Source organism: Silurus meridionalis, chromosome 7 (assembly GCF_014805685.1).
Source record: "Silurus meridionalis isolate SWU-2019-XX chromosome 7, ASM1480568v1, whole genome shotgun sequence".
NCBI lineage: Eukaryota > Metazoa > Chordata > Actinopteri > Siluriformes > Siluridae > Silurus > Silurus meridionalis.
This window is the reverse complement of record NC_060890.1, coordinates 12665890-12691848: the sequence shown is the minus strand read 5'-3', so window position 1 is coordinate 12691848 and position 25959 is coordinate 12665890. Positions and strand designations below refer to the sequence as shown.

The window sequence follows — 25959 nt, the reverse complement described above, 5'->3', positions numbered from 1 at the left end:
AGATGTGGTGGTGGAATGAGGAAGTACAGGAAAGCATGAGAAAAAGGTTGGCAAAACAGGATTAGAATTAACAAAGTGATGAGAAAAGTAGGCAGGAGTACAAGAAGATGCAGAATCAGGTGAAGAGGGATGTAGCAAAAGCCAAGGAAAAGACATATGAGGAGCTGTATGAGAAGTTGGACATTAAGGAAGGAGAAAAGGATTTGTACCGATTGGCCAGGCAGAGAGACCGAGCTGGGAAGGATGTGCTGCAAGTTAGAGCAATAAAGGATGGAGATAGAAATGCGTTTACTAGTGAGGAGAGTGTGTTGAGAAGGTGGAGGGAGTATTTTGAGCAGCTGATGAATGAGGAAAATGAGAGAGAGAGAGAGAAGGTTCGATAATGTGGAGATGGTGAAGCAGGAAGTGGATAGGATCAGGAAGTAGGAAGTGAGAGTAGTGATTAAGAGGATGAAGAGTGGAAAGTTGGTAGGACCAGATGACATACCAATAGAAGCATGAAGATGTTTTGGAGAGAAGTCAATGGAGTTTTTAACCAGATTGTTTAACAAGATTTTGGAAGGTGAGAGGATGCCTGAGGAATGGAGGAGTGTGCTTGTACCGATCTTTAAGAATAAGGGAGATATGCAGACCTGCAGTAACTACAGGATAAAAATTATTACAGAATAAAGTTGATCAGTCACCTCATGAAGTTATGGGAAAGAGTAGTGGAAGCCACTTGTACCTGGGATCAACAGTGCAAAGTAATGGAGAGTGTGTTAGAGAAGTGAAGAAAAGAGCGCAGGCAGGGTGGAGTGGGCGGAGAAGAGTGGCAGGAGTGATGTGTGATAAAAGGGTATCTGCAAGAGTGAAAGGGAAAGTTTAAAGCACTGTGGTGAGACCTGCGATGTTGTATGGTTTAGAGACATTGTCTTGGCATTGACCAAAAGACAGGAGGTGGAGCTGGAGGTAGCAGACCTGAAGATGCTGAGATTTTTATTGGGAGTCATGAGGATGGACAGGATTAAAAAATTAGTTAATTAGAGGGACTGCGCATGTAGGACGTTTTGAAGACACGGTAAGGGAGGCGCGATTGAGATGGTTTGAACAAGTCAAGTCAAGAAGCTTTCATTGTCATTTCAACCATATATCGCTGAGGCATTACACAGTGACATTAAACAACATTCCTCCTGAACCCTGATGCTACATACAACAATAATTATAGAAAACAGAAAACACAGGGCTAAGGACTAGTAAGTGTCCTGGTCACATAAAGTGCATCGTGTGGAGGGACATGGGGTATGTCAGTAAAAGAATGCTGAGGATGGAGCCACCAGGAAGGAGGAAAAGAGGAAGGTCAAGGAAAAGGTTTATGGGTATGGTGAGGGAAGACATGCAGGTAGTTGGGATGAAAGAGGCAGATGTAAAGGACAGAGGGGTATGGAGAGGGATGATCCGCCGTGGCGACCCCTAATGGGAGAAGCCGAAAGAAGAAGAAGGAGAAGAAGAAGAAGAAGAAGTGGAATCTAAAAAGCAACTTTAAACAAGATGGTTTCTTCTTTTACTTTTGAATAAAACAGACTTTGAAAGGACAGAACTTAAATCCAGCTGACATATACTGTATATCTAAACAATAAACAGTATATACTTTTAGGAAAGACTGTAGTTTTTAGAAACTTTATATATTATACACAAAATATATCCAATACAACTGTATATGTAGTTTGATTACCTCACAAACATGTGGAACATAAAAAAAAAATATGCAGGAAATATGGAATATGGACTGACTGGCGATGTTACTGGCAAAATAATTGTTTTGAATTGTCAAAATCCACTAAGGCATCTGTGTTTGAAATCTGAAATCAGGACTTTTCTATAGCACATATAAAATAATATTTTTGTGCAACATTTAATTATTCATAGTTACATTTCATTTAATTGTTACATTTGTACACTGTTTGTATTCTGGGCAGAAGCCCATTTATTTAATTACATGTCAATTGGCCAACAAAGCATGTCTTTAGACAATGGAAGGAAACCAAAGCCAAGCGAAAGCATGCAAACACAGCACTTTGGTCAGATTTGAACTCCAACCGCCGAGATACAAAGTTAACCTGATAACCACTAAGTCACTTTTACCCCCAAGTCAGTTCATTAAATTATTTATCAAAAAGGTTGTTTGGTGTGTTTACAGCCTTAATAGAGTATGAGTGAGACCTGTATAATGTTTTATTTATGCTAAAACCCCTTGCACATAAAAGGGAGTATTGGGTCAGTGTTTCAGTTCACCAGTGTAGGTATCTAAACGTTCTCACAAAAAGATCAAAAAGTTCTCACATTGCCATAAATGCTTTTTTGACATAATGTCTAGACATGATTTCTGCTCTACTCGTCTAAGAATATTTGTTCAAGTATGTAACAAAAATTGTAATAGACTATTATTGTAATTGTATCAAATATGTATTAAGTGCTTTATAAATGTCTACCACTAGGTGGCATAAATGGCCAGTTCTGCAAATATGGGACGCAGAACAAAAATATCAAAATAAGTACAACATAAAAATAAGACAGTGGTTAGAAGAGTGCTCAACAATCAGTCATTGCGAACTGTGTCGGTTTTATATTTTAGAATGTAAACTGGAGAGGACAAACCATAATTAACTGACAGTTACAAATAGTTTACAGTTTTGCAGCAATTTTGGCCACAATACTGTACAAGCAGTGAAAGATCTGCAGCACCAAAAACATCAGACTTGCCTCAGGTCTTTAAACTTTGCCTTCTCGTTTTAGAAACATCTGTTATATGATAGAATCCAGATCCACCATGAACCTGACCAAGATGAATAATAATAATAATAATAATAATAATAATAATAATAATAATAATAATAATAATTAAAAAAAACACAAATGTGTGTGACAAAGGGGTATAGGACGAGGTTAGAAAGATATTTAATGCAGTTTGGAGACCCCTGGAGAGCCACTACTTTGATGGTTAAATGTTTCCCATTTCTAAACACCGGATCTAACTCATGGATGGTTTAATAATTAACAGCAGGTGTTTTGTGACGCAAGTAAATCCAGAATCTCAGCTGTAGATCTCCAAGCTTGGGTTTGAAAACGAATTTCTTTAAGCTTAAAAACAGTTTATATATTTCTGGCTGTCGTAGTTGTATTTGTAATTACTACTCGTTATTGTTCAGTGGTGCAATGGGATTGGTTCATTTGTGATCTGGCCTGCATGAGGCACGGATCACTTTGTAGATGCTTAAGTGCTTTTCCAGGCAACTGTTCCTCATCACTCAAAAACTGTAGACAAATCTAACTTCTCTAACAGCCTGGTACAAAAAAAAAAAAAAAAAAAAAAAGTGTATGCAACTGCGCTAGATGCACGAAATCCGAAGTGAAACACTACATTAAAGCTCATCCTGATTGTTTTTTGTACACAGTGGAGAGAGTAAAGATCATCTGCACACCCTGTTGATCAGCGAGGATCTCCGTTTTAAGCGCGAGCGACACGGATCCGAGCTCGTGCCACGTTCAGCCCGAGGACCGGGTGTCTGATTTCTCAGTTCAGAGCCATGGATCAGCCAAGTGTTCGAAGTGAAACCGCATAATCGCATAGTTTCCCTCTAAACCCTCGGTATCAGCGTCAGGGCTGCTTGTCGCCTTTGTGCAGGGAGCGTCCTGCATTCTGGGGATAGAGGAGTGAGAGGAGAGAGGGAGGAGAGGAGGAGGAGGAGGAGGGGGGCACAGTTTCAGTGAGCGCAAATAATCAAATAATGGCAGAGAAATGAGAAGGAAAACAAAAGCCAAGCGTATTCTGGACTACGAAAATGAGGAGCAAGACGAAAAAGAGGAGCAAAAACTGGACGAATTCTACGTAAGATATATAATGGAAACGTTTCTTTCAGTGTTTTTCGTGCCCCTGTTTTGTTTGTTTGTGGCTGTGACTTGGAATATTGTCTCAAATGAAAGAGTAATTAGAATGACACGAGCCGCCTGTCCGACAGCACGGGCTGCAGAAACGGAGGAAACAAATGGATGCTGCCAAACAGCTAGTGGAGGAGAATTCACCAGGAGCCGCGGGGCTCCAGAAGTTGGACATGAGGGTTTGGGCTTTTTTTCCCCCTAATAATATCTATACTGTGTTTTTAGAATTAGGAGTCAATTAGCCGGTTGACATGAACAATCAAATTTTTCCCCTTTGCCTGCCTGAGTTGGTTGATAAAACAGTAGTGTTTTAAAAGATACAATTTTACACTCTTTTACTTTTTTTTCTTCTTCTGGTTCTGCTTTTGAACGCAGAACGAGAAGCAGCGGTGTAGAGCAGCAGTAGTGTGAGGTAGGGCAGGCAGCCATGCCGGTTACCTAATGGAGAACAATAGGTCTAAAAGCATGGCATAGAGGGCATCACTTACACACAGCACATCTTGTGTAAAGAGCTTTCTTTAAACACTTTCCTACCAGTTTGATGCTCTACTGCGGTTTCAAAAGAACAATCCTTAAAGTGACATGCATCCTTTTTTTGGGGGGTCTAACAGCATAGGATTCCTCAAAAGCATCCCATTAAGACATAATCTTTCTTAATGATTCATAAAACTACTCCCAGTTTCAGTGTCTTGTCTTATCCTGACAGGGTTATGGGCTCGACTGCTCTCCTGCAGGCAGTTTCGATGAAGGACATCCCACCACAGAGGTAAGAGAAGGTCTGTAGTACAGGTGTGCCCAGTGTTCTACACAACTCAGAGTTAACATGCTGGACAGTTTTGAGCTCTCAAAATATTTTCTTTAGCAGGAGGCTGAATATTTACAGTCTTATTCGAAGATGGAACTAATTGCCATGGTTCTATGCATGCAGCGGGAAATGGAGAGTTTAAAGGAACAACTACGGTGCCTTACAGGCAAGTCACATTGTTGCCCTTTTTTAATGAATGAATTACTTTGATTTCAATTTTTAAGATGGGTTTAAAATAATTTAAACGTTCTTGTTTCCATACAAGCGTGTGGAAAGCTGGCTAAAAACCTAGAGGCCCTGATTGAGAGGACCCAAGTGTGGCCTAATGGAGATAAGAAGTCACCTCTTCCTGTTTCCACCAGCCCCATGACCGAGCCTGTTGAAGTGGATGCTTTAATGCCGACTATGCCGTATGCCTCAGGTGTTATGAATGGGCAGTGGGTCAAGCAGGAACCTCTTACTCATAAATCTAATGAGGTCTCCAACAGGAATGGTCTCTTCACAGAGGTATTTATGACTTACACTGCTTAATATCATTGAAAATTAAATAATTTGTGTTGTGCATGGTTCACCAGTTGCATACCTGTCTATATCTTTGATTACATATAATAGTCATGTGCAGTGCTTTAAATGAAATTGTGATTGTATTGTTTTAGTTTATTACACCTGAACTTTTGGAGAGGTGCAACACTGGCACCACTGCCCAGAAGCTGACCAATGATCTGTTGCGTGGACTGTATGAGAGAGACTGTTTGGCCTCCCATTCAATCTCTGGTGTAGTGTACAATAAGAGGGGTCAACCCAAACCCGCCCTGCCCACTGAAGAGGTGCAGGCTATTCTGAGTAAGGCTCTGCAAATTTAATTCCTTGGCACATGTACTGCTTATTATGACAGTATATTTACGCATGCAGATAGCAAATACTGTTTCAACCAGTTTCAGGGCAAGAGCATGTATGGCTTGATATAGATTTAGATAGGTGCCTGATTATGTGCCATGTGTTGTCTTGGTTATTGATCTAATTTATGTCTAATAATTATCTCTCACAGGAACCGTCCAGTATTTTTTTCCTGGGAAAACTGATGCTGAGATTAAGGGCTACATTCGTCAAAAACTGCAAAACGAAGCAAAAAGATTGAGGAAAAAACCTCCACACTCTGGACCAGAACCTAGAGCTCTGAGTTTATCCAGCCCTAGATCAAGTAATCTTCAGTTGGATTTAATTGGACAAAAATCAAATGTTTGATTAGCAGTGATTGTTTTTTCAACAAACAAACTAGCCTTATTCACTGCTAATTATGACCAGTACAGATTATTACCTATTTATTTTTATTTTTATTTTTTTGGGACTGTCCTGAAAAATGTTATCGCTTGACAAAATTGACTATGACAAAAAGCGGATAAAAGCAATTAAATATAGTTCAGATGGTCTCCAACTATTAAGAAAACACTCAGTAATAAGAATAGATATTAATGTGGGTCTGTAAACACTTCATGTTTTGTATTTAATTGCTGTGTACTAGCTACACTGCACAATAAGGTGTGAACATTATTTTCCTTGTATCATAAATGTATTTCTTACTAAATTATGGTCCTTATTACTCAACTGTAGCTTTATGTATGTAATTTTTTTGTTATTAAAATGATGTAAAAGCAAGCAATTAGATTAGTAGTATTTGGTATTGTCTGTGTCATTCATGTTCTCGTGAACATGAATGTGTGGATTTGTGTGAAAGAAACACAAGATACTGGATATATCAGTGTGACTAAACCCCTGTGAATATTGGCAATGGAGAACAATGTGTACTGCATGCAGAGAGCTGCTGAGATGAAGGTAATCAATGACTGAGCGACACGAGCAGAGTGACAACAGCAGGGGTACTGGGCCAGTTGTCTTGGCAACCCCAGTCTTCTGGGCCACAGTTGCATGGCTCTGACTCTGGCCAGTGCCTCTGAGCATCTGCCCACTGCAGGGATGAGGGGAATTGCAGCAAACAAATAAAGAATGAAAGGCAGAAGGAAAGACTTTGGGGGAATCCACAGAAATTTGGTCAGACATTCAATGAGAAGGCAGTCCATTAAATAATAAACATGAATCTAATGTTGTGGAAGGCTTTTCGATAATAACCTGGCTCATTGGCATATTCTGTTTTTGTCTATCAGGAAAAACAAAGTGTGTACTGTGGCTAATGTTGAGGCTTGTGTGTGCTTGAGCATGTCTGGCCTGATGAATAGCACAGACAATAATGGTGCTCAGTGAAGTCCCTCTGCTTATCATAAGCCTCATCAGTGTGTATGTGAGAGAGCGTGGTGGGGGGGTTAATGACAAAAGGACAGACATGTGACAGTAGTAAGATGTGAAAGTACCACATTATGGATCAAAAATAGTGCTGTTTTTTTTTTTTATCTGGCCTAGGCCTCATAGTGGAGTCAAATAACCAATGAAAACAATAATTTTTGCAGTAGAAATTTGAATCCATTCACACACATTTCCTGGCTAGTATGCAGGGGATGTGCTACACTTGCGAGATAATAGCCATTAGGTCCTCAATCTTGTGAGCATAATGTGTTTCAGGCATGTGATTACGCTGGCAGCCCTGGGGCAAAGAGGGAGATGACACTGTGATGGAGCACCCAGTGCTGCTGGGAGGTTTTACACAGCTCTGTGGGAGGAATGCCAGTTAAATGGAAGTGTTTTGTTGCACTGGAAGCATGCACAAGGACTGACATATTTGATCCTACCCCAAGCATTTTGAAGATAAGAAACTTTGTTCTGATGTGCTACAAATGGTCTTGAAAATTAACCCTTGAAAGAATCTTTAAAATGTTTACAATATTAGCTAGCATTTTTTGAGCAAAAAAAAAAACAAAAAAACTAAAAAATCTTTTAAAAAGCATTTTGTTGGTGTGCACCATGGCTCAAGCTTAAAGAATGTTTTGCTTAGTGATATAGCTAGGAGAAAATACAAGTTTTAATCACAATTCAATGAGTCATTTAAACTATTTACACAGAGTTTAAAAGAACAGACCTGGTATGATTATTAATCCTGAATTCCTCGAATGTACACACGACTGTTGTGGCTCTGTGACCAAAAATATGGCAGTGTAAAAGCTACAATCATTGGTAAAAGAAAGTTAGATCATGCTAAGAAAACTCTCTGAACCACAGTTGCTAGAGTTTAGAGAACTTAAAAGTTTAGGCTATGTGTCTGACATAGTGTGGTTGTGCAGTGCAGTCATTAAAAACAATTTTTAAGAAATAAAATGTTTATTTATGAAATGGCTGTGAGGACTATGCAGTTTACACATGAACTCCCATAAGGTTGACGGGCCGCTTGTTATACCGTTTTGAGATGTCAGCTTCAATCTGTAAGATAAAACAGTAAAAAATTCAGATAGGAGGACAAGGAGAGCACAATCAACTCACAATTACATTCATTAAATGAGCAGATTAAAAAAAAATGCACTATTATTCCCTTCCTGTATATAGTCCTACAAGTTATTAGAATATAGTACCAGTTTCTTTAGTTCCTTAATGTGTGCAGCCAGCAGGTCGATGCGGGGTTCCAGCTTGGCCTGCTCCTCCAGAGCCTCTTGACGCTGCTCTGCTAGGGAGGCCCGTTTTAGCACCAAGATCTCAGACTGCTTCAGTTTCTGCCTTAGCATGTCGGACACACGCTCTACATAGCTGAAACACAACCACAGTAATGAACTTCCAGCAAGATTTCTTGTGTATGCCTACATTTAATTCTGAAGAGTCATCGTCCTGCATCGTCCAGTTTCCCAATTTCTCTGGTCTAAATTATGTGTGTGGCAAAACCTGGGCAACAGTCCTAAATCACCAGAACTGACATTTAATGCATCTTATTCATGATATTATTCTAAATATATGTGTACATCTGTTAATGCTAAAGAACAGTAAGTGTGCACATAAGCACTTACCGTGGCGATGCCTGGATCGTGAACAGATGCTTCATGCGCAACGATGTCAGTTCTTCCAGGAGGTGGCGTACATCTGCCAGCATCGCCTGCACATGCTCACAGGTCTGCCCCTGGATCACAGAGGGAGCCAGCTGGAACTGGCTCATGGCCACCATATCACCCTCCTCACTCATCTCACTCAGTCTCTGACACAGGAACACTTCCAACTAAGCAGTCAGTCACAGAGAGGAGAACATCACAACCTAACAAACATTTCCACCAGAGATAAACCACCATTACAGCTGGAAAGCTGTTTATGACAAAAAGCGTGCATGATATTTTTTTCTGTGATGGGTTTAAGCTGTTTATAAAATAGGCTGTAGACACAAGTGTAGACCCAAATTTCTAGCATGCTTATTGTCAAGTGTCATAAAATAATGTTTTAGTGTGGAGTTGAAGTACCTCCATCAATTCATCGATAAACTGACTTCGTGTCTGTGGGTTCTCGAGCAGAGAGAGCGCGTCCTCGCCTCTCGCAACACCTTCAGGACCTGTAAACCCAGCCTGGCTCATTAATCTTGTGAGAATGTTATGCCCATGTGAAATTTACTACAGAAAGCAAGTACATATTTACAGTCAGTGCCTGCAGCAACAACTTCGATTTCCACTGCAGCAGTTTCAGTTTCACCCCAGTCAATGGAGCCATCATCTGTTTCCTTATATTAAAATAGGAATATTAAAAATATGACACAATCAATATTACTGCCAGTGCTTCACAATAAGAAAAAAAATCTATATGTTTCCACATTCATATGCAAGTTGCTGTATTCAGAACATGTGCATTACCTCTTTGCCAGACTCAAGTGTGATGCCCCAGTCCACCCCCTCCTCAACTGTGGTCCCAATATTTACCTCCTCAGCACCCCCACAAAGGTCACCCCAGTCAATCTGTAGAAAATGAAGCGTGAGTGAAAACATTCACCCAACCTGTTCATTTGTTTTTTTACAATGCTATTTGGTTACTTACAGTTTCTTCTGTTACTGTGTCAGGTGGTGCTTCCTCTACTACAGGTCTCTCTATAACCGTTGGCACTATTCCTGTCTTCCACTGGTAAATTGTTGTGTTTCCTTTTTGTTGAATGAAAGACAGCATTGGCAGAACAGGCTTAGACCTAACGAGATATGGAAGATACCAGTTTATTTAACAATTGACTCTAAAGACTAAGCAATTTATCTAAAACTATAAAAGATGAGTGAATGAGTGGATGAGATTGTAAGTAAAATAACAGCGCATGACTAAATTCATGAATTAATTTCTGAAGTCATATTAATGCCACTCACCAGTCACAGACAAACTTAGTAAAAGCTGTGTAGAACTTTATTGTTTCCTCCAGGCAGGCAGCCTGTTTTCCTGTTTCCTCCAATACAGTAGGTAAATCTTTAACAAGGGCCTGCAACTCCCGCGCCACATTCTCCCCCTGCAGAAGTCAGATCAGTAACTTTATAATCTTTGAGAAACATTTCCTTAGTCAAGTGCTTTTTTTAAAGAACTATTTGTTTTGAAATCAGCGTTTCATAATCTGCTGGAAAAATCAGTAGATTACACGATATAGCAATAATAATGTGGATAACTGACTATCATACCTATGAATTCATGCTGAGTGTGAAACTCTAAAACAGTGGGCATTAATATGTCCTTTATATATAATGTATTTATTTATAATTTTTCATTTATTGGAAAGTCCTTCAATGGTTTTTAGTTGTGGCTGTTGTGACTTCTGTTCAGGGCATAAGCTCAAGCAAGAAGGCCTGACTCACAATGGGCATTCCAGTTCATCCTAGAGGTGTTCGGTGGGGTTGTGCAGACCACTCAACTTTTCCACACCAACCTTAGAACACCATATCTTTGTGCACAGGAGCACTGTCACACTGGAATATGTTGGGTGTGAATTTTAAAGCATACAAAGTTATCCTATACAACTGTATACTTGACTTTTAGCTGTTTGGAAAAACCCTACAAATAATAGAATGGTTAGGGGTCCACATACTTTTGGCCGTATGTCTTCTGCCCAAAAGTACAATGTGCAAACATTTGCATGTTTTTGTAGGTCCCATTCAAGTCAAATAATTTTTTAAGTGTTAAGTGTTGTATATTGCACTGACTGCCTATACAAAATGTGTATATTGCATTGACAATGTAAACACTTGAGAGAGAAGAGAAACGGTATTTCAATCTCTCTGTATGTGTGCACCATGAAAAGTATATATAAATTCATAAATTATTCCTTTTGCTGTGTCTGTTTTATTGGCGACTCACTACAGACTCAGTAGATGCTCACCGTAATGCCGTATTGCTTGCAGGCTGCGTGGTAGCGCTCCCTCATGTCTGCAGCTCCGCTCTGGCACTCCAGCTCGCGCCTACTCAGCTCCTGCTGCAGTTGCTGTGCTTTAGCTACCTGTTTCCTCAAAGCGGGGCCCTCGTAGCTTACACTGCGGCTCAGCAGGCTGGCCAGCTCAGCTAAACGCATACAAGTATGTCATGTGCAATACAAACATACAGCAATGTTTAAATAAGTCTATACACAATATACATAAAATCACTTAAAAAAAAAAAAAAAAACATCCTCACTTACCTAGATATGCATTATCTTTCTCATAAAGTGACACAATTTCTTGCCAATCCTATTGATGATATCAAAATTATTTATATATATATGTTTAGTATATGTGAAAACTGTTACACACAGACAAATCAAAAGCATGCAATCACCTTCATTCTTTGTGATGAGTATTTGCCGAATATATTTTTGGATGAGACTTCTGTTCCCTTTAGTATATCCACTATCCTTAGGCAATGGAAATAATGTATATCTGCATAGACACAATATTTTTTTTTACAAAAGGTTAATAGATAAGTAAATAATAGTTTGTATGCTGTAAAATCAGCAGAAAAACATGCATGCACACATAAGTTACAGAGTTTTTGGACTGGTATACCATTCAGGTGTTCCTGTGACAAACTGCAGATTCATCACAACCCTGACCAGGATGAAGTGAGTATAAAATATGACTGAATAATCTTATAAACATACATTCAGAAAAAGTATTTGTTTACTTTGTTAAAATGTATTCAAATCTGATGCACACCTCTGGCTCAGTGTTTCTTTCTCTTTAACATACCAAGCCAGCCAGTCGTGCATTTGCTTACCCACTCTACATACAAGATATTGAAAATAGTTGCATGTGCAAGTCAGATGTGAGGAGATTAAGGGAAAAAAGGACTGACATGAGCCCATGAGCAGCTGTTTGATCTCCTCGTTCTCTGGCATGTCCTGGAGAGCAGCGTTGATCTTCTCTCTGATGCATTTCACTGCATTCTGCCATTTCAGAGTACAGTGTCTCCTGTCCACCAGCCAGTCTGAAACCAAACGCACACATATGCACCAACTGCTGGAAACAAATTTCTTGTATGTCGACACTTAAGCCAATAAACCTGATTGTTATACTGCGCATGCGTGTACAAGTGTAAATGAGAAAGAAGTCTTACCGAGAAGTTTGCTGGTGTGAATGTCAATAGGGAGATTTTGAATATTCTGAAATGACAAAAAAGAGTTTATTTCCTGTAAAAGTGTTACACGTTAGGTAAAAACTCATGTCAAGTAATCAACCAATAGTTCAGAAAAGTAGCTATAATACGGACAGCTGACTTGCATACACAAAGTCTGAACGTCACTGACATCACAAGCATTCAAAGTAATAATATTATCATTATTACTAAAATCACACATTTAGCACTGTAGGCCAGTGAAGCTACGAAACGTCAAATGCACCGCCTCAAAATCACCTTTATCCCCAACCCTCACTTTACCTCCATATTGTACTTAATTTCCTCTTATTTTCTCATATAATGATTTTCTATAAGATACTCTACAGATCCATAATAGTTTTAAATGCGATGTCTCATGCATGCAGTTTTCGTTTACATGGCCATTGACACGTACTTACACCTCTAACCAATCCAAAGGCACATTGTTCAGTTTCTTCCTGTCTGGAGCGACCAATTACAAACAGCAATAGTGGCACAGTCTCCTGCGTAGACAAACCACAGGACCGGGTCTACAATCACCAAAGTAAAAGACCTCATTTTCTTACAAAGCGACCCTTTTTACCAGATGGGTGCAGAGATCACCTTATATTTTCTCAATTCTGATATTTAATGTAAATATTAACTGAGGCTCTTGACCCATATCTGCTTTATTATGCAGCCACACATTTGGCTCATTAGATAACCTCATAATTGTGCAGGTGTACAGGTGTTCCTAATATAGTGGACGGGGAGTGGAAAAGATGCTGCATTGTATTTTCTAATATTAAATGTTTGCACAGTATAACAGTGGTGCCTTCTGAACCAGAAGTCTAATGCCTTAACCACGGATCTACCACTTCTCATCTCTGGAGTTGGCAGCAAACTCACCTTTATTTGCATGTACACTAAAATTATTCATTGCCTGATAAACAGATAAACAGATAAACTTATCATGTTTATTCTAAATTGGTTCACTTGAGAACTAGAAAGGTTAAATCAAACCATGTTATATAATAATTAGTACACTACATATCTAAGGCAAAACTCTATAATTACACTTACCGAGGTCAAACTGTGCCATAGGTTGACGTGGTTTTCTTAGCATATATATATATATATATATATATATATATATATATATATATATATATATATATAGATAGATAGATAGATAGATAGATAGATAGATAGATAGATAGATAGATAGATAGATAGATAGATAGAACTACAGTACTACAGTATATTATCAATGCATCGTACAGTCACACAGTAATAAAATGCAGTTAAGGATCTACCAGAAGTGCAAATGGCAGTATTGCGCAGACAGCAAATTGCAGATAAATATGTAAATATATGTACAATGTACAACATATTAATAGAAAGGCAATAGACATTGCAGAATGTGCAAAAGCTGTTGAGCAAGTACAGTAAGAGTATATATGTTTATAGAATCTATATATAAGATGTATGTGAGGCACAATATATGTGGAAGTTTATGAGATATTTTTATTTACAATATAAGATATGTACAATGTATTAACATGTGTACATGAGCATATTACTGTCACAAGATATTCATGATTAAAGTCTATACAGTGCATTGAAATAAATTTAACTTTGTATACATGCAAATAATTTGCTTTCTATTTGTTTTTAGCTTCCTTTGGCATACCTGAATATAGCTGTATGAATATATCAGATTTTTAGATTATTTTATTTTAAGTCTGGCAAAAAAAAAAAAAAAAAAAACATTAAATACAGACCAACTTATCATTATTAGTTTGTAGATGGATGCATTTGTCAGTACATGTGTAAAGATGTCAACACAATATTTTCCGGCATTTCTACACCTGAACCTGGGATTGGATCAACTACAGCTTTGTTTACACCAACCACAATGTTAAGAACTCAAGCTTCTTTCTTTCTTTTTTTTTTTTGTTTATTTGTTTTTGCAACACATACTTAATAATGTGTTCATCAGCTTTTATTAACTTAAGAGCAACACTAATGCTTCATGTATTATTTCTGTAATAGATGTATATAACAGAGGTTTATTTTGCAATATTTAAAAGAGTGGTACGAAAGGTACTTACACATGTCGCTTACATTTGACGTTTTTTTGCATGTTGTTTATTTCAGAAATCAGAATTCTAATCCTGAATTATTTATGTTAAAAAAAAAATTTTGTAAAGAGAGGAAGCTATCAGGGTACCAGCAAAGCAGTGAGAGACATGGTCCTTTAGTAGAGGGTAGGGCCAGCATATCTTGCACCAGCAGGCTGTTTCGCTTGGGAGAACCATAATTCCAAGTCAGTTAACCTGGCATTGTTGAAGTGATCCACCTGTTTAATGCCAAATATTTTCCAGACACACCACTTTCCTGGGAATATGTGCTGCCTCAGTCCATTTGTGGTAAATATTCACATAGTTTAATGACTGTCACCACTGCATTTTTTTTATTAATTCAATATTTACCTTCTGAAATGTAGATATGTTGCTAACTCACCCTGGTTTCACCCAGTTGTACTAACCAAAGTATCTATTACTTAACTGGGTGCAGCTATGCTGTCTAAAACTTTGATTGAAAACCCTTGAGAAAAAATAATTGCACAGACGTATAATACATTCTGCCAGTTGCACATTACTATATAATCCCACATAGACCACTGCCATTTCGACCTTGGCTGTCAGCAGCTCATACAAGAAGAGAAACTGAGCCAGATTCGTTTAGCAAACCTCAGTAATAGATGAGCAGTGAGTGCCATCTTTGGGCAACAACAGTAGTAGCTAATTCGGTCATGTGAGTAAGGCGGTGAATATTAACAAGAAGAAAAGCCCAGAAAAAAAAATTGCTATCTCTGGAGGACTGGATATCTACAAGCCGTTAAACATATTATCCTGTACAGTCAGTGGACCTGCAGGCATGTTGTTATATAGTGGGGGAAAGGATTACATTTCTGTATGACAGCATCATATATTGTAAACACTGTCATATGGTTTCAGTTTGTTGGAAGATCACAAGAGGGTACCCAGGTAATTCTCACTGCCTGGGCCATTACACATATGTGTTACACAGAAAACCGGTTTAATGGATTTTAGGGGAAATTTGAAAGGTAGTACACATGTTTACAGACCTGTTTTTGTATAAGCTGTTTTGAAGTTTCTTGAAAATCAGCAGTGTTTTGTATGTTTTGAAATGTGAGATTTGCAGCATCCCATAGTCAGCACACTAAACGGCACATTGTAGTGCACAAACAGACTAGAGTGGTAAACCATATTCAAAGGAATTTGTGACTCTTTTATCTTTTATGTCCTAGGTGATCAGGGAGAGGCATGAATAAGCTTCACTTTCGTCTATGACAGTGAAAGAAAGGCATTTAGTTTTCAAAACCTCACGTATTTATTTTCTACATCCAGAATGCTGAGTGTCCATTGTATATACAATGCAAATTAGAAGTCAACATCACACTCCCATAGGATTGGTTCAGTTTGATGGAGTGAACCCTCCCCCTTTTCACTCATATGGCTGTAACATTTACACAAGTTCCAAAGGGTTGTCCCTAAGTTTCGGCTTGACTTGTGGGAGGCTCTATAATCAGTTATTTTAGTGTTTATGTCTGTGTGTGGGTGTGTAGGGAGATAGTGGGGAAGGCAGCACCTTGGTGCCAAATAAAAACAATCATAGTTTTATGAAGGAAGGTTCAAGGTACAAAAAAGTGGCAGAGCTGCAGTGTGTTTTGCAGTCACTGAAAGAGGAAACCTGCACAGGAGAATGGAAGAAAACAGAGGGTAGAATATCCCAGTCCTGCCTTCATGTGGACGTCTGCTCATCTGAAACATCACTATCTTTAAATCTGGTAAATTAATTGTAAAATGATCTACAAATCTATTGTAAATGCTTGATGAGTAATTTTTTTTAATTTTCTTCTACATGTATAAACATCATGTGAGGTTAAACAGCTGCATGTGTGTAATAAGAAGTATTGTTGTTTTCCGAATGTGCACAGGGCTTTAAGGGACTTTTTCAGCTGGCAATGTTTACTGCTTAATGCTTTCCCTCCTTTTAATTAGAAGTCATTATCTTGAATAGAGATGCTTTATTGCTCAATGTCAGATAGCAATCTTGCACTCAGCATGAACCTAAAACATTTATTAAAATTTATATTAGATAGATGGTATCACTGTTGCGAGTTAAATGAAAAGGATAAGATTGGGAGAATAGCCATCAGGGTAAAGTGGGTCTGGATGAATGCTTTGCTCTTAAAGCAGTAAAACAGCTTAGTCAGAGAAACAGAAACCGATTAGGGCTCCTAAACCCCACAGTAACCATGACAATATCCACACCTATCCCAGCTGAGAGAGATATTATAAAAGCCCAGTTTAGTGAGCAAACATAATACTCCTGTGACTATGACTTACTTTACTGGGCCTGGCTTCCATTCGGCTAACTTATTCCTTGTTTAAACATTGTTTCAGTGAAAGGCTTTGAACTTGGTTATTGATTGTCTCAAGGCGTGCATGTTTTGTGATCTGTGAGAGTGTTCAGACAGAATAAAACCAAATAATGTATAATGCAATTCATAATGTCATATAGAAATTTAGTGAAAGTGTTGAATGGTGGTATATTGCATGTTATAATGTTAGATGGTTTATACAGAATATAAACCTAAAAGTATATGACTCTTTTTTTTTTTTTTAAATCCACTTAATGTCTTTCTCATTGGTAGTGTTCTTAGTTGGATTACAGTGAAGTACAGTCAGCACCCTTTACCGCTCTCAGGAAAATAAAACCATTGACTTCTTTTACTGAAACCAGACACCATTTAAGAGATGTGAAGATTAGTGTGCTAGAAATACGTGCTCTTAAGGACACACAACTGTGTGAACATTCCTAAAAAACAGTAGTTTCTCTACTAAAAAATGGCATTTATTTATTTCTTTGCAGGATATTTTTGACATCCTTGCTTCCTTCACTCACTGTGATTGTCTATAATGATCCCTTGAACCCATCCATATTTTGAATTTGTTCCACATTTTAACTCTTCGAAAAGATGGCAAGTGTTCAAAGGATTAAAAACTTTTGATTTAGGCACAATCTTAAATCCCATCTTATATAATATGCAGTCCAACTTATCATTTGCCATAATGAGCTCATATGAAAGTTTAGTCCTTCCTAAGGGGCTGAAATACTATGGAAGAAAGTGCCACACCATGAAACTTTGTCCTATCAAAAAAAAAAAGATCAAACTGATTAAAAATGTAATAAAGTCAAGCATGTGAGCTTATGAAAGAGAAAGTTGGCCTGGTTGCTGGCCGTGTGAGATGATCTATTGTCGAACTGATCTATTATCAAACCTTTGCCACTTGCTTCATATTTACATTAGATTGTATTACACATACATAAGGTACACAGAGACCTTATACATGCTTATATATGGCCTTGCACTTGCCTGGCTAACAGAAAAGCAAACAATTCGGTATGCAAGACTGTGGGTGTTGGCACATCTTAGATCTAAAGGTAGGGAGAGTATACAGTGGTACTTGTCATCAATTGAACAGAAGTAGAATCAGATGTCATTCATGTATGTAATCATTAACAGAGGAAAAAGCTTGAAATAACACTCCTTGCTATTTACCTAGAACCACTATAAAATCTTCTGATGAAATGAATAGAAACTTATCCACTACATTCATCCACTACTGCATTTAGAGTATAAAGTAGGTTAATAATGTCCTAAATGTTTAAAACAAGCAAACAAATAAACAAACAATGATAGCAATAGATTTTATAATTTGACCCTTTTTTAAGAAAGAAACACATGCATTTGTTGTGAAATAAATTGCATCAGCACCTTAAAGTTAAAGAAGACTTTAGAAACTGCAGAATGTCTGAATCTTTCAAATGTAAAACAACAATTTACACAGAGATCCTAACTACAATAAAATAATTTACATTAGTAGTTAACTCTGACATACCATAAAATTCAGGTTACTAATATGCTCATCAGATGATGAACAGGGTGCTTATAATAACCAGTTTGTGATTGCGTATATAAGAAAGAATGTATGCCTTTGTGGTATAGTCTGATAAATTGCTGAAGCAGAATAATTTAATTCAGCTAATCTCACACACTTTCCGCGATTCAATGTGATCGTCGTTAAAATAGTAAATAATCCTAAATTAGCAAATGTTCTTTCAAACTGAAATTAAGAATTGATATGCTGATCTCGGCATAGAATTAAAGGCTTAACAGTGAAATTTAATTGTAAATAAAATAAAAGATTTACAGGTGGTAAAAATAATTATTGACCTAACAGTATCATTTAAGCTTTAGAGACTTTAGTTCCTGCAAGACGGGGTGAAGCTGTAAAATCTGATTGTTTTGTAAGTCATAAATCACTAAATCCATAAATTACCTCTGTTGCAGGTCCAAAGTTTTGTTTTGTATAAACTATGGCTGACCATGCCTGGTGGAAACTTAGCTTCTTGAGGAAGAAGCCATCTGAGGCCAAAGTCCTTTATGAAATTCCAGCTGAGTATGGAAGCAACACTGGCAATAAAGAGCTGCCCAGCCATCCTCAAATCACAGATAACGCTGGCAGTCAGCTAAATACCAAGCTGGAAAAGATTGTGGACAGATCCGCCACCAAAAGCCGTCATGTCAAAGTGTCTCACTCTGGACGTTTCAAAGAGAAAAAGAGGGTTCGATCTACTTTGGCTGAAAATTCTAATATTTTTAGTGAACACAGCAGGACTGATGAGAACTTTGCAGTAGAGAAATAGAACATGTACGAAAAAGGAGAATCTATACACAGTATAAATGCTTACCAATGCACATGCTTTTGATTTTTAATAAAATAATTAAAATCAATAGACATCTGATTGAATAATAGTGATATATTGCTGCACAACTTTCTTGTTTATCTTATCTAGTCATAGACATGATGATCTTGCTAACAGGTAAAAAATATTTTATAGATTAAAAATTAAGATTTAAGAGTTCTTCTGATACCAAAAAAAATGTAAGCATGGGCTAATTGTTTAGTGTACAGAAATCTGTGAGCATATTATGTAAATTGTATGATGTATGTAGATTGTATGTGTTTGGCCTGTTTTGTGTGTATTTAACAATACTGTTGAAAACATTTGTGATTGTGTACTGAAGATGTACTGGATGTTTAAGCAAAGACAACAGAACAGACATTTTTCAATGTTTTACTTCACCAGGACATTTACATAGGGCAGATAGTGTACACGGTTCAATACAGATCTACGTTGGTTGCTAGTGTGGCCTATATTAATAAAAAATAAAAAAAACCCTGAGATTTTACACGGTTCTAAATAACTAATAACTACAGTGTCTGCTTTTTTTTGTTGTAGCACTGCCATCTAGTGGCTGACAACAACATTTACATTAAATGCAAAAAACACTGGCAAAATATAAATTAGGGAAAAACCTAATGGCTGTGGTTCAGACTCTTCCAGTTATGGCTGCACTACATTGTCTACATTAAAACAATAACACTCATCTCATCACAGTGTAATATTATCCCTACAGTGACCTCTTTAATACTAGTATGAAAATAAAAAACAATAACAAACCTCAATTCTCAGAGGCTCCACAACAGCTAAGTGTAAAACTGTAATAATGAATACTTTATTGCCAGTATAAAGGTCCAGCTTAAATAGCTACCACAAACACAAGCAACAATGCTTTGGGCAGAAACCAAAAGGTATGTAATCTCAAGGTACCATACTACGGTAAAATGTTACCTGCTGGTTATTTTACATTTTATGATGTTCAGGATGGAGCACGGACATCATGTCAATCAATAATCTATTAACAAGAATTACAGACTACAACGTTTACAATAACAATTTGTCTAAAGCAGGTAAAACTACAACTTTCTAGCAGTAATCCTGCAGATCCAGATTCTTTACTAAATGAAACACATGTGTGTTTCTAGTTAATCTCCTAATGTACTGAAGTTATTCTAGTAGAGAAATGGAGGGAAACGATTTTCGGTTAGGGAGCTAACCGGTGGTATACCCAGCCTTCCTCAGCCTGATTCTGCATCTCTTGAAGTTCAGTCTCACCCTCCTTAACTTTTGTGAAAACAATACGATCGTGCAGTCTGTTGGTTTGGCCTTGCCAGAACTCAATCAGGTGTGGTACGACAATGTAGCCTCCCCTACAGGTTAAGAACAAAATAACAATAGAGTGTTATGATACAAAAGTAATGGCAGAATAACTGCAGTTGAATGGAAACATTCAGTACCCAACCCTGATTATTACTATCAATCTAATAAAAAGGAAGTATAAAGAAAAGGGCAAAGCAATCTAAAGTTACTTGGTTCTTTGACACATACCAGTAATCTGGTATTGGCACCTCCGAGTCCTTGTATTTCTCCTCCAACTCTGCATTCTTCTCTCTTAGGTACTGAGTAGAGAAGCAGGTAATTGAACGGGAGTTTCCCCTTCAACCATTAAATGGTACAGAGTTGAGGTTAGAAACTGTTTACTCACCTGTCGGCCAGGTATCACGCTGCTCTGCCTGCTCACAACTGCACCAATCTGACTGCTCTTGGGTCTCGAATGAAAATACTCAGCAGAAGTCTGACGTGCAATTCTCTCAACAGTACCTTCGATACGAACCTGTAGGGACACAATTGTAAATAAATGTACATTTGTAAAGAAACCGGTTACTCTAGAACCCATATATAATCTACATATAAGATATATAATCTGCATTTGTATTTTTAATGGTCCTTCTTTGACTTGCACAACTGTCAACCATAACCCCTTGTGTGTTCCCATAGCAGTGGGTGTGTAACCTCATATTTATACAACAGAGAAACAAGTCATGGTCATACAAGACAATGTACATTAAACTGAGAGCAGGCACATAAAGGAAATGTAGTATTTTGAGGCCAAAGACTAGACTGTTGAAACAGAGTTGGAAATGCACAATTGTCAGTAATGGCTTTGTGAATTGTAAGAATTCAGTTTCCCTTCAATAGAACAAACCTGTTACAGCATGACAAAGACATGGCTTGCCAAAGTTTGTTGTGGAATAACTGTGCTTTACCTAATTAATTATCTAGTGGCTAAACGGGCAGAAAATACCACAGCCACTTTTTAAACATTTGTGAAGAGCCTTCCCAGAAGAGTGGAGGTATTGTATCAGCAATGAGGGACTAAATCTGGAGTGGCATTTTCGGCATTTTCATAAGCATTTGATGGTCAGGTGTCCACAAACATTGTATATTCAGAAATGTCTGTAATGGTAATTGTATATTTTTCCTATTCTCGTTTTTCCAACATATACTAAATATGCTTAATGTACAAGCGTGTAAACACTCACCTGTCTATTCAGTGGCTCCCAGTAAAAGACTAGACAGGCGTGGGGGTTTATGTCCTATAAGATGGGTTAAAAGGAGTATTTCAATTTTTGGTGACTTTGACTCTGAAACAAATTACATATAGGCTGTTTGGAAAGACTCACCAGCTCTTTACCTTTACGGCTTTCATAGTTTGTGAAGAAACGGAAGCCCTCATTACTGTAACCTTTCAGCAGCACCATTCGAGCAGAAGGCTTGCCGTCCCTTTACACATGAAAAATGACAAATATCTGAGCACTTACTCCAACAGTAGCACATGCATCGGTTTGTTGTTGAAGTTTTTCAAATGAAGCACAGCTCCTCTTAAGAATAAAATGCAATATGCACCAAAAAATAAATAAAACATTCTCACTTGGTTGCTGTTGCAAGGCACATGGCGTTGGCTTCACCAATTTCGGGACACTTTGTTGCTTCATCAAACCACACGCTGAACTGCTTAATAGGGTCCAGGGAAATGAGTTGATCTTCTTCGAAAGACTGTGAGGTTAAATTGAAATGACATGATTATGTGTATACAGAAAAAAAAAACCTTTAGGCTATCTATCTATCTATCTATCTATCTATCTATCTATCTATCTATCTATCTATCTATCTATACATACAGCTGCATTACATACTGTATAAAACATTCAATGACTATTAAAGTAAATAAATAAATATTAGACAAGGTCAGGGTTCTGCGTTAAAACTGAGTTGTTATTTAGGTCTCAGTCACTGCATAAACGAGTTTAGGTTCAAAGGTGTGTTAAAAAAACATGACTTTTACCTCCTCATCGCCTTTATATCTCTTTCTCATGTTACTCAGATCCATCTGTGTGTTGTCACCTGCAGATCTGGTGCAGAAATGAGAAGCAGATTCGGTTCGGTGGTAAACTGGAGGAGATCCAGGTAGATGTTCAGTCCAGTTCAGTCCAGTTCTGCCGATCAACTTTAGTGCGTTGAAGCTGAACAGGACTCTCATGCTGTCATGGCCGTGACATAATTACGTCATAACATCTTTACGTAACACGTCGCTGAAGAGTAGAAATAAACAACTTAAGTCGGTCTTTTTTTAATGCCATAATAGCAAAAGCATTTTCTCTAAAGAAAATGAAATATGAACGGATTTATTATATACATATATACATAATTAGATAAAAAACGTTTTATATATATTTATATATTTATTATATACATATATACATAATATATATATTATAACCCAGTTTCGGCTCAAACGATTTAAAAAATTGTTCACCTTTCCTTGCATGGATATGTTTTGAAGCTCAGTTAGTCTTGTGCGGAAGTGCATGAAACGCAAGTCCCCTCGACGTCACATCCGGTGCAAGATGGCAGCGACCTTTTGTGGCAGGATTTTTACAAAAACAGGTATATTTTCTGGTTACTTGTATCAAAAGAAATCAAATGAGTATTTTAATTTTATTTAAATTAAATGAGAATTTAATAGTATTCGTAATGAGTCCTTACTTGGTGTTTAAAATGAAAGTGTTAAAGCGTAAAGGCGTGTTAATGGATTTCTGCTCAAGCTTGTGGCTTGGGCACCGCAAACACAACATAGGTTTATAATTAAACAAACAAACAAACAAGCAAAAAGAAAAAAAAGGGAAAAAAAAAAGAACAACAACTGTGCGGTGTATAATTTATAACTTCTGGGGTTGAGTTAAATTTGAAGTTATTTGGCTGAATAATTTGGGGGCGGGGCAAATACATTTGCTCATTAAAAAAATAATAATTTTATTTACAGTACTTTATTAATCCCGAAGGTGACTTGCTATTTTTGCATATACCATCTTGGTAGGAAGCTGGGGTCAGAGCACAGGGTCATGGATCAGTGGGTCAGTAATCATTTGCCCCTGGAGCAGATGGGATTAAGTGCCTGTTCAAGGGCCCAACATGGAGGCTTATTGGTGCAGAGGCTTGAAATATGGCTGAATTCAAGTCTTCCAAAACAATGTTCAGCAGTCTTAAGGCAAAGGATGTTGTTAAAGTATTTGTGTAACCTTTTATTTAAATCTTTGCAGCACATCATTATTAATACACGTATGTGTTCTTTATATGCCTGCAGGATGTTTTCCATTGGTCCAGAGTGTACGTCATGGCTCCAAGGCAGTAACCCGTCACAGAAAGCCCATGCACTTTCTGAAGCAGAAGCTGATGGCTGTTACAGAATACATTCCCCCTAAACCTGCTCCTCCTCCTGGAGCTTTTCCATCACTTATCCAGAAAACTGAGGAGGTTGGTAATAAATAAACAAGCCAGTGGTAAAAAGTAGTGGTGATGTAATAACTACTAGATGATTTGAATACATTTGCCATATATAAAATTGAGTCACTCGTATCTATCTAAATACAATTTTAAGATTGTACTGCCATCAATGTTAAAAAAAAGACAATTAAATGTTTTAGAATGTTATCTCTTATTTAAAATTGATTTTATATAACAGAACAATACATGTGGAACTATACCATATTATATACAATATAAATTCTTCTTATAATGAATCATTATTTCAGAAGAGACACAAACAAAGGTTGCTACTGAAGGTAGATTGTATTCGTCTGTTTGACTAATCTGTATTTATTTTTTCTCTAGGAAAGTGGCCTGTTTAGGCTGTTAAAGAGAGACCTGGAGACAGTCTTTAATGAGTACAAGATGATTGCTGTGCTCCAAAACAATGCCATTAATGCTGAGGACATGTTGCTGCTGAAGCACAGGCTTAAAAAACATGACATTTCCATTAAATTCTTTCCCAATAAGGTAATGATGGTTTCAGTGAGCTGTGAACTGTCTTCCATGTTCCATGAGTTGTGTTCAGTGTGTCTTACAAATGCTCTCTCTGGATTTCTTGCTTTTTAAGGTAATGAGATCCTTTCTTCCCACCAGTCCCTATAGAAACATGCAGCCTCTGTTCATTGGACAAACTGTTTTGTTTGTCAGCAAAGAGCCAAAAGTGAAGGAAATGTTAAATGTGTTACGGAGGAGTCCTCAGATGCTACTGTTAGGTGAGCCTTTTTAAAAAAAAATTTATCCACTGTCTTCAATATTCTTTTCATCTTGGGTGACAAGAATTGTTTTTCCAGGAGCCTGTATTGAGAACACGCTACTCTCAAGGGAAGGAATTCTTAACTACTCTAAGCTGCCTTCTGTGCGTACTATCCATGGTGAACTGGTTGGAGGTTTGACCTTGATGACGTCACACACAGTTGCAATGCTGCATCGGCACCCAGCATACCTGTCAGCTCTCCTCCAGCAGTATATTAAACAGCAGCAGCCTGCAGACAGCACTGAGATCACTTCAGCACCCAAAACGAATAAAACATCAGCCTGAATTGAATTACTTGCCATCTGCGAGGCTGAAAAATTTCAGATCCATAAGCATGAGCTCTTTGTGGACTCTGATAAAGAACATCAATACTGTTTTAACACCAAAATTGTCATGTATTTATCGACCGATCAGTGGATTATGCAACATAAAGACATACTTAAGATGTTGTAAGTTGTCAGATTTATTATTGGTCGCCCTATTAAGTCACATGCTTCTTTTATTAAACAAAATTATATATTTGATGGCAGTAACAAAAAAAAAATTCAATTAATAGAAAAATAATTTAATTTATTTGATTTTACTATAGGTTCCAATAGATTTAATAAATCTGTATTAATGTATTCTGAAATTAATCTTTGGAATATGACATTTAGGTCTTTCTGCCACATTAAACAGTTATAGTGCTCTCCAGAAATACAGGCACACTTCCAAGAAATGAGCAAAAATAAATATTTAACAAGTGACACATGCATGTGTGTAGCTTCTGTAAATATCTTTAGGTTTGTACATATAAACGTCTACTTCAGTTCAAATAACTGTTTAATCCAGATGTTGAGATGGTCATTCTAAAACATTACATTTGCATTTATTCTTTTGTGTTGATTGGGAAGTATACATGGCTCAGCTTTTTAAAAGTTCTATATACCTGTATGAACCTCTTGCTAGAAGGCTTAAATATTACCAAACCATCTTTCCATGAACCATTGGCTGCAAAAATGCTTCAAAACAAAAATGATGCACCATCATAACATACAGGTCTGCATGTTGTGTGCTGAAGGTGTGAATCCCCAAAATGTTTGACAATTTAAAATCGTGATCTTGTCACAAAATGCCATGTTGCTAATTCATGAAAACACTTTGTGAATTTCATTCACTGTATATTGTTACTGTAGATGCAATGTAAATGTAATTTTGTAATTTAAAAAAATTGACCTTTCACCTTTTTTTCCCATCGTCGTAAATGTGTTCACTGAATATGCTCAGGGTTCTTATTTACAGCATGTCT

At 37.4% G+C, this 25959-nt stretch overlaps 5 protein-coding genes across 9 annotated transcripts; 3 read left to right on the top strand and 2 right to left on the bottom strand.

Annotated features, from left to right (window-relative positions):
* Positions 1-2933: 2933 nt before the first annotated feature.
* si:ch211-194k22.8 lies at positions 2934-6380 on the top strand. Of its 5 annotated transcripts, XM_046854136.1 has the most exons (8): positions 2934-3094; positions 3432-3865; positions 3996-4094; positions 4622-4681; positions 4778-4886; positions 4986-5227; positions 5377-5563; positions 5769-6380. In XM_046854136.1, the coding sequence occupies exons 2-8, from the start codon at positions 3776-3778 to the stop codon at positions 5963-5965; spliced, it is 984 nt and encodes a 327-aa protein (XP_046710092.1). In that variant the 5' UTR covers positions 2934-3094; positions 3432-3775; the 3' UTR covers positions 5966-6380. The 5 variants fall into 5 exon arrangements, with proteins under 5 accessions (XP_046710092.1, XP_046710094.1, XP_046710091.1 ...); XM_046854138.1 differs by lacking the exon at positions 2934-3094 and having other exon boundaries at positions 3102-3865; positions 4781-4886; XM_046854135.1 differs by lacking the exon at positions 2934-3094 and having other exon boundaries at positions 3102-3865.
* A 1588-nt stretch (positions 6381-7968) lies between these two features.
* Positions 7969-12778, bottom strand: cdk5rap3 (CDK5 regulatory subunit associated protein 3). Its single transcript, XM_046852937.1, has 14 exons — positions 12509-12778; positions 12188-12233; positions 11927-12058; positions 11411-11511; positions 11274-11322; positions 10980-11158; positions 9982-10118; positions 9668-9812; positions 9487-9588; positions 9275-9356; positions 9103-9191; positions 8662-8867; positions 8236-8407; positions 7969-8086 (listed from the first exon to the last, which is right to left on the bottom strand). Exons 1-14 carry the CDS (start codon positions 12512-12514, stop codon positions 8021-8023), a joined length of 1512 nt encoding a protein of 503 aa, XP_046708893.1. The 5' UTR covers positions 12515-12778; the 3' UTR covers positions 7969-8020.
* Positions 12779-18679: 5901 nt separating this feature from the next.
* Positions 18680-19009, top strand: prr15lb (proline rich 15 like b). Its single transcript, XM_046853903.1, has one exon. The coding sequence runs from the start codon at positions 18680-18682 to the stop codon at positions 19007-19009; it is 330 nt and encodes a 109-aa protein (XP_046709859.1).
* Positions 19010-19427: 418 nt separating this feature from the next.
* Positions 19428-22934, bottom strand: pnpo (pyridoxamine 5'-phosphate oxidase). The gene is made up of 8 exons (XM_046854541.1): positions 22866-22934; positions 22395-22641; positions 21981-22105; positions 21733-21832; positions 21592-21645; positions 20754-20882; positions 20597-20667; positions 19428-20418 (listed from the first exon to the last, which is right to left on the bottom strand). Exons 2-8 carry the CDS (start codon positions 22587-22589, stop codon positions 20253-20255), a joined length of 840 nt encoding a protein of 279 aa, XP_046710497.1. The 5' UTR covers positions 22590-22641; positions 22866-22934; the 3' UTR covers positions 19428-20252.
* On the top strand, positions 22872-25120 carry mrpl10 (mitochondrial ribosomal protein L10). The gene is made up of 5 exons (XM_046854542.1): positions 22872-22996; positions 23694-23863; positions 24221-24385; positions 24486-24630; positions 24709-25120. Exons 1-5 carry the CDS (start codon positions 22918-22920, stop codon positions 24954-24956), a joined length of 807 nt encoding a protein of 268 aa, XP_046710498.1. The 5' UTR covers positions 22872-22917; the 3' UTR covers positions 24957-25120.
* Positions 25121-25959: the final 839 nt, after the last annotated feature.